The 12,321-nt window shown below is 40.7% G+C and overlaps 1 protein-coding gene across 7 annotated transcripts in view; it reads right to left on the reverse strand.

Annotated features, from left to right (window-relative positions):
• Positions 1 to 12,138, reverse strand: part of POC5 (POC5 centriolar protein) — a 27,911-nt gene extending 15,773 nt beyond the window's left edge. For 2 of the 7 annotated variants that reach the window (XM_027709961.2, XM_027709962.2), the window contains exons 1-3: positions 12,052 to 12,136; positions 5,920 to 6,019; positions 1,892 to 2,039 (exon numbers count right to left, since the gene is read on the reverse strand). In XM_027709961.2, coding sequence (XP_027565762.2) covers positions 1,892 to 2,039; positions 5,920 to 6,003 — 232 coding nt within the window. In that variant the 5' untranslated portion in view covers positions 6,004 to 6,019; positions 12,052 to 12,136. Of the gene's footprint in view, positions 1 to 1,891; positions 2,040 to 5,919; positions 6,020 to 10,358; positions 10,491 to 11,863; positions 11,943 to 12,051 lie in introns of those variants that run through there. The other 5 variants (XM_027709964.2, XM_039384530.1, XM_027709966.2 and 2 more) reach the window with 5 other exon arrangements.
• Between the last annotated feature and the right edge of the window lie 183 nt (positions 12,139 to 12,321).

Here is a 12,321-nt window from a genome sequence, read left to right on the forward strand (position 1 = left end):
AAAAGTCATGATGCAGAGATAGTTACAACTGCTTTTTGATGTTTCTGTCAAGCTAATGCATAACCAGACATCATAAAATTAAAATCAGCTTGCACTGAAGAAGTCCCATCTAGCACATCGTTTCTATAGACTAAATGTCCTACCCAATATCAATAAACAGAAGACCATAAACAGATTGTTCCCCATCACACAGTATATTAAGATTGGGCTTTAGATTTTTGTCCTTCTTTCTCCTGTAAACGAGAGAACTATTGCTTAGTTAACTGCGAAATTTGAATACTCATTGCTTCTAAAAAATCTCCAAAATACGTTACATGCCAGTCAGATGATCCAGACTACTTGAAATGCATCTAATTTCTGTGATGGAAAATCTGGCTGGCATTTGACAATATAAATTATCTGACAACTGTTACCACTGTTAAATATTCCCAGTTCTGTCCTTTACCACTTGTTCTCATTCCTGCATGTCACTATGTTCTTCCTTCAGTTGTGATGTGAAATGCATGAAGGCTTGTTTTGATTTTTAAACTTTTACGATGTGGTTAGATTGCAAAGATATCCGATTTACACAGCACAGTTTGCAAGATACTTCCAAAGGGAAAAAAAAAACAGAACAAAATGTAACCAATAAAACCAGGATATTAAAATAGACTGACCACTGCCGTAGTCTGAGATCATAACATTGCAAGTTCATCACTCCTCTTCCCTTAATCCTCCCTATGTACAGATTATCCTAACTTACCTTTCATTTTTCTTATTTACCGTATCTATTATGTGCTTATATCATCATTTTACATAACTCATATTGGCTTTCCAGCATTGCCATAATTTTGTAGTTGTACACATATAAATTTAATTCTTATTTCTAACGCATTCCTTCTGTCACCTCTATTCCTTCCACAGCATTGCGTGATGTCATTCAGTTACAGTGTGCTAAGGTTATCAAGGACATGGAACCATTTGGATACGAAAAGTATAGAAATCTACTTTATTAAATAATCTCCACATGCATTTACTCCAACAAATCTCTAGACTGTATTCTTGTTATGGTAGAGGTAATGAAATTAGCTGTTTATCAAGATGTCTGTTATCCAAGTACTACCTTTGGATTTTTTCTGTGTTGTTCTAGTATTTGACTTGTTCTGCTTTTATTAAGTAAATAAGCTCTGACAGAGTGTTCTCACACATGACATGCTATTAGTGGCCCAAGCTCAGTGTAGCAATTTTCTAAAATGTTCTCAGAAGTTTAATGGATCCATACTGAGTACTGGAAGCCTGAAGAGAAGGAATTTTTCTACTTTTTGGGTGTGAGTCATTGTTACACATCTCTGCAACAAACTATTTACTGCTCCAGTCTTAGTAATTTTCAAATTTAATCAACTAAACTGGTAACAAGAACAGGAAATTAGGTTTTATGTTTCGAAGTTTAAAAGCGTTTGGACGTTGAATTGTATAGTACAGCATGTTTACTCTAATTACTTTCCTTATTTGGCTGGAAGCTCTTAGGGAAGATATTATGTATATAGGTATACTTAAATTTCCTGAAATAGAGATTACCAGTAGTTAGACTTCTACCATCATAATGGTAACATTCACTTCAGTTTTTAAAACCTGAAGAGAAAGTAAAAATGCCAGATCAACGAATACTGCAAAACCAGAATTTAATTTCAGAAGGCATCACGTGGCTTTGGAAACTCTGTTGGTCTCAATATCATCACAGAAGAAGGGGAAAAAACCATTGGAAACATGAGGAGCTAAGCCAGAAAGCAAACCTGCAAAAGTGCAAATGTACTATATATATGCTATATATATTTTTCCAACTGAAGCTATTAAAAAACCTAAGTCAGAAAAGTTGTATCTTTGTTCTTATACTCCCTGTTGGGCATACTACCTGAAGTCTTACTGTGACTGGCATAATTTTTTGCCCTTGCAGGTCTGTCAGCTGGTGTCAGTTCTGAGGCAGACTCTGTCCACTTTGATAAATCCTGTGCAAACTTTGGAGTCACTACAGCATCATGATGTGGCTCTTCGTATTCATCCTGTTGCAAAGTGATGACAAATAATTATAAAACTACAATTACATTTCTAAAGCCAAGCTATATGAAAGGAGTGGAAATTATTTTCTATAATTTTTGAGAGGTGAAAAATTAAGAGAATCTCCCTTAAAGTTGCAAAAGTTAACTGCTTTCCTACAATGATTCTAACAATTTAACTTCCTCTTGTTTAATCTTCACATCCATTCTAATTACAACTAGATCCACTGTAATAGTTACACAGAAAGACTCTGCCAAATGCCAGAACTGGATACTATAACAGGCATTTTAAACACAAACAAAAACTAGAAAAAAATCCAGTTCCAAATCATATAAGCTATTAATGACTCCATATTAATTCTAATCACTACACTGCTGCAAAGAAAAATATGTATTTTTATAACCATGACAAAGATGCTACTGAACGCAGTCACACTTTATATTCCATACCATTACAATTTCTTATAAATCCAATCATTGAAAGAAATTTTATTAGCTACTATTTTTTTCAGAGTAGATATAATTATTCTCACCTTATATTATGTATTTTTAAAACTGTATAGGGAATGTGTATATATAATTAATAAAGAAACCTTCCTATTAAGAAGTTATAAACTAATATAACTGGTATGTGGCATTATACTATACTATGCACCAAAGTACGCCAATTAACATTTTTTAAAAATCTCCTAATTAAACAGATTTTCAGAATGAAAGTATTTAGTGCTCATTGTGAAACTCTAAACTGTATTATAGCTTAAACATACAACCCAGTTATTCATTAAACAAGTTCCAGTATCAGTTACATGCTGAAACCAATCAAACCCACTAATTAAAGATTTTGAAAAAAATGCCAGTTGGAAAATACTAAACCAGACCACTATCAGTTATTTTTTTTCACTTAGTGCTATCATACTAATTCTGTTTAGTATCCCAGTGAGGTCAAACCTCAGAAACCAAATGTGAATTGAAAAATTAATTTCTTCTTCAAGTTGGGGAAAGTCAGAGTGAAAACAATCAATGAAAGGTAACAATTATGTGCAATGTGTTTTTGAATCCAACAACTGAAAAAGATAATGTTTTAAAACTTTGTGTAACCCTTACATTTTTGTGGGTTTTAACTACTTAGAGAATTTAAGAAGCTTGGTTCTGTACATTTTATCTGAATTCTAGTTTCGATTTAAATGTCCATTTCCTATCTTCTAAACTATGATGTTAAAATTAAAAGCTGAAATAAATGTCTATGAAGCTACATAATTGCAAACAAATACATAATGTATTTTTTTGATAAGCAAGGGTGTCACATTCTGTGTAAAAGGTATACTTAGCTGCAATTTTTCTGTAGCCATATATTTCTAAATGAATACAGCTTAGATTTTATCAGATGTTAAAAGAAGAAAATAGATATCTTCAGATTAGTTATTCAACCAGGAACTACATGGATCTGTAAAAAACTCCCTGCAGCAAAACTTATGCAGAATAAAAAAGCCCCTACTAGTCTTTACCTTAGCTAATCTAAATTAAATGATTGTGCAGAAGACACTAGATCACTCCTCTGTCTTCTCCAAAGAGGTCAGGTGACCAAATTGTCCTAAGCAAGTTACTTCTCAGAGCTGATCCAGCTACTTCCATGATTACCTTATTCAATTCAAGGGACATAGTAGGTAAGATGCAAGTTGTTGGCTCCTTTTGAGTTGCCCAATTTAATCATTAGCACACAATCTGTCCTGCTATAGGCATTCCTAGCACTCAAAATATACATATCGAGTTATGGCAGGAATTTTCTTTCAAGTTCTAACACTGTTATTAAAACCCAAAGAATCCACTCTTTGGGAATACGCACTCTTACATGCCAACAGAAAGTGTCAACAGACAGCATCCAGCGATAAATCTGGAAATAAATGTTTATAAATTACAGTATTACAACACTGTTGGAATGAAGTTAAAAGGCAAATATCAAGGAAAACAAAGTATCCCAACTGTAACCAGAAACTTAGACATAAAAAAATAATCCTGGAGACTGCAGTGAGAATATGTATGGAAACATTGAGTGATTAAGTGCATTACCTCAATCTTAAATTCTCCATAACAAGGATGCTGCAACTGGAATGCAATATTGACCAATAAATTTCCAATAGAATCATACTGTTAATAAAATTAACAATATATCTTTTTTGTTTACTTACTAGCTTGGTTCTGCTTTAAACAAAACTTTCAAGCTGTTTTGTCAACTACAAAAAAAAAATCTGTTATTGTGTAAAACTAGAGGTTTATAGTCCTAGGGCCTGAAGGTCAGTGGAACCCTATTATAAGTAAATGGAAATTCTCTAAAACCAGTGGATTGTTTTTATAACAAAAAAGTAATAATCTTGTCTCTATTTAAAAGCAACACATTACCAAAAAGACTCAAACCAAACCAAACAAAACAGACCTTTCAAAGTTATCTAAAGGGAGCAGAACAGTTTCCTGTCAGCATTCCTATTGATCAGCTGTGACATCAGTGTTCTTTTTCAACAGTAATAAACTCTTACAAGAGGCAGCTAAGAACTGTGGGCTTGGAGAAAAGAAGGCTGAGGGGCAACCTCATTGTTCTCTACAGCTTCCTGAGCAGGGCAAGTGGGGAAGGAGGTGCCCATCTCTTCTGCCTGGGATCCAGTGATAGGATGTGCGGGAATCGTTCAAAGCTGCACAGGGGATGATCAGATTGGACATTAGGAAGCATTTCTTTACTCTGAGAGAGTAGTCAAACACTGGAACAGGCTTCCTAGAGAGGTGCCCGTCACCGTTTAAGGGGCATTTGGACAATGCCCTTTGTAATATGCTTTAACTTTTGGTCCGCCACAAAATGCATAGGCAGTTGGGCTAAGGATCGTTGTAGGTCACTTCCAACTGGAACTATTCTATTCTACGTTAGACATGTTCTCATTAGCAAAACAGTCATTCATTAATATTAGTTTATCATTCTCTACAAGGTGGCCTTAGAACCTCCTTGATAATCAACCAGATCATAACAGAAAAATCTGGTCCTTTAAAATTTGTAGCACTATGTTTTTATCCGGTTTTCTTACCACAAAAAGCATTGGAAACACAGATGTATTACTATTGCTAAACAAAGATTAAGAAAACTTATCCATGAGACATGACCACAAACAGAGAAGTATATGAATTGCCTCTAAACAGGCAGTTTAAAAGGTACAAGTCAACCCACATAGAAAAAAAAGAAAGAAGAAAACGCCTTAATTTGACAGTGTTTCCGCTGTACATGCCCATACCGCCAAGGGACAAATGTAAAGAGGCATTTCTACAGGGCAAATAGCAAACCCTGTTTTTGTCAAAACTATCCTGTTTTGGATTGAATTCTACCAAAGGCAACAAACCATCACCCACTACTTAAATAGGAATAACCAATTATTAAAGGATGAAAATCTGCTGCTTTCAAAAGAATAGGACAAAGACTTTATCCTGTATCTTTGCATCCTCTTGAAAAAAGCCTAAAATAAAACTTTTGCTTCATCCCTCAAAAATAATGGCTTTCTATCCTACTGTGTCAAATTCTGGTTTCTTAACACAAATATAAAATAACACCAGAAAATAAAAAGGTAAGAAAACTGTACTATTTTACTTGCAGCTACCAACCTCTTAAGATTAGATAAGATTTTTCACATAAATTGAATTCCTTGTGAAATGCACGAAAGGGAAACCAACTGAAGATATTTTAGCATCAGATTTTTTGGGGGGCCTAATTTGTTTATTTTCAATAACATTTCAATTGTTTTCCTGTATATGTAAAACATAAAGACGCATGTTTAGTTAGATTTTCTCATAATTATCCTTTGTGAAATAAAATGCCATGACAGTGAATCAAATAATATTGCCTCTTTCCTACCTGAAGATCTGAAGAAAGAGAACTGTCTGGAACAGAGTCTTTTGGCAAAATTGGACTTGTGCTTTTCTCCTCATCTGATGACATTCTGCACAAAGTTAGTCTATAAAACAGTAGAAGCTGAACTTCATTCTTCAGTTTCAGTATGTAAGCATATATTCACCAACATTTTCCCCAGAAACAGAGATTCAGCTGTAGAAACTGCATCAATACACATTCTTTGGGCTAAACTGATTGACTAGTCTCATTATATAATGCTAGGTAGGAAAGTGCCTGATCCAGAGCATACTCAAAATCATGGAAATACTTCCACTGACTCATAAGTAAAAAAAAGGAAAGACCACAAAGCAATGTCAGTTCTTGCAGTTACAGATATACTTCTGTGTCAATCCCTCATTCTAATTCACACTGTATCGTCTTCAAACTTATCAGCTTGTTTCCAGTACAAAATTCCTACTACACAGGAATGCCTAAGCTACACTGTGCCCATACACCAAACAACCTCAACCACAGCCCAAGATGAGATGATGCCCTAAATGCTCTCCTCAATACCCTGAAGCTGAGTGGTCAGCATCAGTCTCCCTCCACTTTTCTGACTCCTCTTGCTTTACGGGCCCAGGAAGACGAACAGATATAGAAGGACAAGTAATGCCTTAGGTTGAAGTAATCATTCCAGCAATTTCTAAGGACAGTGAGGCATTCTTTGAACATTTGGGAAGTAGGCAATGTTGTAGAACTGATAAGAAAACTTGAAGACTTTGTGAAAGATATATGTATCTTTTAATCTTCTAGAGATGAATAGGTCCTTGAGTGAAGAACTGAAGTTCTTGTGATAAGACTTGATAGAATAAGGGGAAAAAGGACTGCAAAGGATATGGGGGGGAAGATGAAAGAAATTAGAAAATGAGTGCAAACTGAGTATAAGGCAAGGTGAATTTGTTAATGAACGAATAGCAGAGTGATAAAGCTGCCTGATGCACATGAAAGACAATCAGACACATTGAACAGGGAGTTGTCAGAAGAGAGTAAGGACACCACCGTAAATAACCAGAGGAACTGCTCATGCAATGTAGCAAACAACTTGGAAGGAAAATTTATTTTTAGAGAGACCTTTACCACTGTCAATTATAATATTTTCAGTTGTTTTTTAAACAGATGCATTTTCTGACAGAAATGTAATTTTTAAATTGCTAGTTATACTGTCATTAAATTGACAGGAATATCTTACTTCAGCACTATCATCTTTTCTCAAAATATCAAACCCCACACATTGACATCACAGCTCTGTCTGTAGGAATACAGATGGAAATTAATTATCTTTTTGCTCTTTGAACTATTCTAGACACTGATTCTTCCTGTACCACAAAAGCTCTCTCTGCCACGGGTATTTACACCTTTCAGAATGGTAAGCTTATTTCTGTGCTGATAAGGGACATTTTAAAAATGGTATAAAGACAATTAGAAATGCTGAGATTTCCTATTGCACAAAGTTCAAAAGACATTATTAATATCTCCCTACTTCCTGCTGAGTCCTAATATACCAAGCATGTATTTTAAGTACAAAATAGGAAGTCTAATGAATGTTTACTATATATTTTTTATTGCTGTAGAATGGTGTGTAGATGAGAGAAGAAATACTAGCTTCCTCACCTCTTCTGTTTTCATTGTCTCCTGCTCTGATAATTTCCTCTCTCACACACAAATTATTCCTTATCTGCACCTTTGGTTTTGGCCTCTCTACCTAATAAAATAGCTTTATACTAGCACCCTACCTTCCTTTAGCTGATAAATTCTTTCAATACCAAAAAAATACTTCTTCAGTAATCTTAAAAAATCAGCTGCAACTTCACGTGCTTTCCCACATAGATAGCTTCTCGAATTGTGGATACTGACTACTCTAAAAGCCCCAGATGCATCCAAATGTGGAGGGGGGGGGTGCATTATGGAAGATCACAAAGGACCAGCTATCTAGCACTTACAGGAATTAGATGTGTATTTGCAGTCAGAAGTTATAAATACTGTTACCTTCCCTTCTCAGTCCACTTTAAAAGAACTAAACTGTTGATTTTTCTGAGACACGGGGGGGCAAATGGAGTTCCATGTGAACATAGACAAGTCCAGAGAAGCAGAAGAGAAAGTTTTTTTCTGAAAAATTTGTGCAATAACATAAGACCACTCTCCTGATTTATGTTTCCGGTTTTCTAAGATCATGTCCCTGACACACACTCTAGCGGATCTAGTTCTTTACTTATCACTGAAACTACTCCATGGTCTTTTAAAACTCAAAAGGTTCCTTCATCATAAGCAATGCTACCTCTCCCCTCCAGACCACCCTTCCCTTCAAATCTGTTAACTGAAACTTACCTGTTTGACATTGTCTTATATAAGAAGTCACTTGCTGTCACCTCAAGCTCAGTGTGTTTGGCTCCTCTTCCCATCCCTCTTCTTTATAACCATGGACTAGCCCTCCACTGTGTTTGTCCATCTGGTCTCCACCTGACTGCCTTTACTGACTTGAGCACAGCTTTAGATTCCACTAACAGTTTAATACTTAGAGTTTGAGCTTTCCTCACATTTCTATGTTTTGCCTGTCTTACTGTTAATATTTGTGTCTAGAGTTTGCATTCTGATTAGTGCAGCATTTCAGTAAAAATCCTAGTGAACCTAAAATTCCAGATATCTGTACAAAACAACAGATTGCATTGCTAGGATAAATGAAGAGAAATACAATTATTTTAACCCTGTGTTTACAGACATGTCATTGCTACATCATGCTACAATCATAGCATATCCTGAGCTGGAAAGGACCCACAGGGATCAAGTCCATGTCCTGGCCCTGCACCTAGAATCATACCATGTGCCTGGAACATGGTGCAAATACTTCTTGAGCTCTGTGAAGCTTGGTGCTGTGACCACTTCCCTGGGGAGCCTGTTCCAGAGCCCAACCACTCTATGAGTGATGAACTTGTCCCTGATATGCAACCTAAACCTCCCCTGACACAGATTCATGCCATTCCTTTGGATCCTGTCACTGGTCACCAGAGAGATCAGTCCTTGTCCCTCCTCTTGCCCTCATGAGGAAGGTGTAGACTGCAACGTGGTGTCCCCTCAGTCTCCTCTTCTCCAGGCTGAACAGAACAAGTGACCTCAGCCGCTCCTCATATGCCTTCCCAAGGCCCTTCACCATCTTTGTTGCCCTCCTTTGGATGCTCTTTAGTAGCTCAATATCTTTCCTATACTACAGTGCCCAAAACTGCACACAATATTCAAGGTGAGGCCGCCCCAGTGCAGAGTGGAGTGGGACAATCCCCTCCCTCGACTGGCTGGTGATGCTTTGCCTGATGCCCCCCAGAACACGGTTGGCCCTCCTGGCTGCCAGGGCACTGCTGACTCATATTCAACTTGCCATTGACCAGGACCCCCAGGTCCCTTTCTGTGGGGCTGCTTTCCAGCCTCTTATTTTTCCAAGTCTGCTCACACATCCGGGGTTGCCCTGTCCCAGATGGCCTCTCTGTCTTTGAAAAAAATCAACAGCTCCACCCAATTTAGTATCATCAACAAACTTACTTAGTAACCCTTCCAGTGCTGTCTCCAAATCATTTATGAAGATGTTGAAGAGCATAGGGCCTAAGATTGAGCCCCATGGAACCCCACTAGTGACAGGTCATCAGTTGCTGACCCATCACACCACATGTTTATCCAGCTGTGTGCTGGACATTTTGTCCAGAAGGATACTGTGAAAGACAGTATCAAAAGCTTTACTGAAATCCAAAAAAGATTACATCAACTGGCTTCCCTTGAACAAACATGTGGGTTACCTTGTCATAAAAGAGAATTAAGTTTGCCAAGCAAGACCTTCCTCTCATGAACCCATGCTGGCTGTGACTAATGACTGCATCAGAGTTGAAGACTGAAGCAAAGAAATCACTAAACATCTCTGCCTTGTCAATAGCCTTGTTTGTGATGTGACCATCCTCATCCTGTAACAGGCACACATTATTTCTGGACTGCTTTTTACTACTGACATACTTTAAAAAAACAATTTTTTTTGTCCCCCACAGTACAGGCCAGCTTCAATTCTAATTGAGCTCTGGCCACATGAATTTTCTCTCTACAGTGGAGAGCTGCATCTCTGTATTCCTCCCATGTCACCTGACTTTGCTTCCACTAGGCATACACTTTCTTTTTTTGCCATAGCTCCAGAAGAAGATCCCTGCTCAGCAAGCTGGCCTAAGAATAACTTGTCTGCTTTAATCTCAGTGAACAAGCACTAAGTCCCACAAAATACCAGACAAGTTTCTAAAAGAGAAATCAAGGGATATTAAGACACCATCTCTGGGTCAACAAGCTGATTTGCTCAGCTGCAAATATTATATGGTGAGACACAAGACTGCTACTTTTAAGAAACTGGATGCAACTATAAAGATTTTGGTCTGACTCACCATGGTTGCTCTCCTTCTTAATTTTGAACTAATTAAGCTGTGCTCAGGTTTCTGCAATTCTGGCTTTGTTTTTAACTAAAGGTGATGCTTCCAAATAATTTAATGTTTCATGCAGATCAGAGAACTCAACACCTAGGAAAGAGAATCACAGAATGGGTAAGGTTGGAAGGGACCACAGTGGGGCATCTGGTCCAACCTCCCTGCTCAAGCAGGATCATCCTAGAGAACATGGCACAGGATTACATCCAGATGGTTCTGGAAAATCTCCAGTGAGGGAAACTCCAAAACCACTCTGGGCATCTGTTCCAGTGTGTGGTCACCTGCACAGTAAAGAGGTTCTTCCTCATATTCAAGTGGAACTTCTCATGCACCAGTTTCTGCCCATCGCCCCTTGTCCTATTGCTCAGCACCACCAAGAAGATCCTGGATCCATCCTCTTGGCACCCTCCCTTCAGATGCTTATAGACATTGATGAGGTCCCTCTCAGTCCTCTTTTCTCAAGGCTGAACAAGCCCAGTTCCCTCAGCCTTTCCTCACAAATGAGACTCTCCAGTTCCCCTCATCATCTTTGTAGCCCTCTGCTGGACCCACACCAGTAGTTCCATGTCTCTCATGCCCTGAGGAGCCCAGAACTGGACACAGCACTCCAAGTGAAGCCTCACCAGGGCTGAGTAAAGGGGCAGGATCAGCTCCCTCGACCTGCTGGAAGTGCTCTTCCTAATGCACCCCAGGACATCACTGGCCTTCCTGGCCAGAAGGCCTCACTGCTGGCTCATGGACAGCTCGTTGTCCACCAGGACCCCCAGGTCCTTCTCCACAGAGCTGCTTTCCAGCAGGTTGACCCCCAACCTGTGCTGGTGCAGGGGGTTATTCCTCCCCAGGTGCAACACCTGCACTTGCCCTTGTTGAATTTCAGACAGTTCTTCTCTGCCCATCTCTCCAACCTATCGAGGTCCTTCTGAAGGGCAGCACAGCCCTTTGGGGTATCAGCCACTCCTCCTAGCTTTGTGTCATCAGTGAACTTACTGAGGAGGCAGCTGTCCCTTCATCCAAGTCATGGGTGAACAAGTTAAACGACCCTGAGTCCAATACTGAACCTTGGGGGTCACCACTAGGGACAGAACTATACCACCTGCCAGTAGATGCATGACATATCCTTTCCCTTCAGCTGCACCTCCCTGCAAAGCAGCGCTGCTCACGCTTTTAACTTCTCTCTGGAGCCCCTCCGCAGCTGCCCCCGGCGCCGGCAGCGTCCGCAGTGCCACGACCGCCGCTGCCATGGCAGCCGGGGACAACAGGGACACCGCGCCGAGCGTCTCGAGGCGGTCTGGCGGCGGGGAGCATGATCAGACTGTGAACAGGAGATCTTCCTCCTCTTTGCTTTGCTTTTACAGGGCCTTTAAGGCCACCAGCCCAACCACCCGGGGGCAGGGGGCACCCGCCGGCCCGTCGGGAAGCTCGGGGTGGGGACGCGGGCGGCGCATAAAGCCGCCGGGCAGCAATACCGGTGCGGTGAAGAAGGAAGGGGCGGTGGGAGTGCCGCCCCCGGCCCCGCCGGGCAAGAATGCGGGTGCTGTGGAGAAGGAAGGCGCGGCGGCAGTGCCGGCACCGACCCCGCTGTGCAGGGACGCGGGTGCTGTGCAGAAGAGAGGGCGGCCCCGCGGCCCCAGCCCGGCCCCCCCTCCCCGCTCACCTGCGGCCGCGGCGCCACCCGCACCGGCCGTTCAAACTGCCCGAGCGGAACAGGAACCCACACGCCCATAGGCTCGGCGGGCCTCGGCAAGGCATCCCTCGATTGGCCGGTTTAGGCGGCGAACCGGCCAATCGGACCGCCCGGCCGGAGGCAGGGCGTTGCCGGCCCCTCCCCTATTGTCCCTCCGCGGGCGGCTCGCGCCGCGCGCTGATTGGCGGCGGCACTGGTGGGGGCTGGCGCGCGCGGATGGAGGCGCGGGGCGGGGCGGGA

The sequence above is a fragment of the Pipra filicauda genome, unplaced genomic scaffold (genome assembly GCF_003945595.2).
Source record: "Pipra filicauda isolate LSUMZ 115617 unplaced genomic scaffold, ASM394559v2 scaffold35_size7292922_pilon, whole genome shotgun sequence".
NCBI lineage: Eukaryota > Metazoa > Chordata > Aves > Passeriformes > Pipridae > Pipra > Pipra filicauda.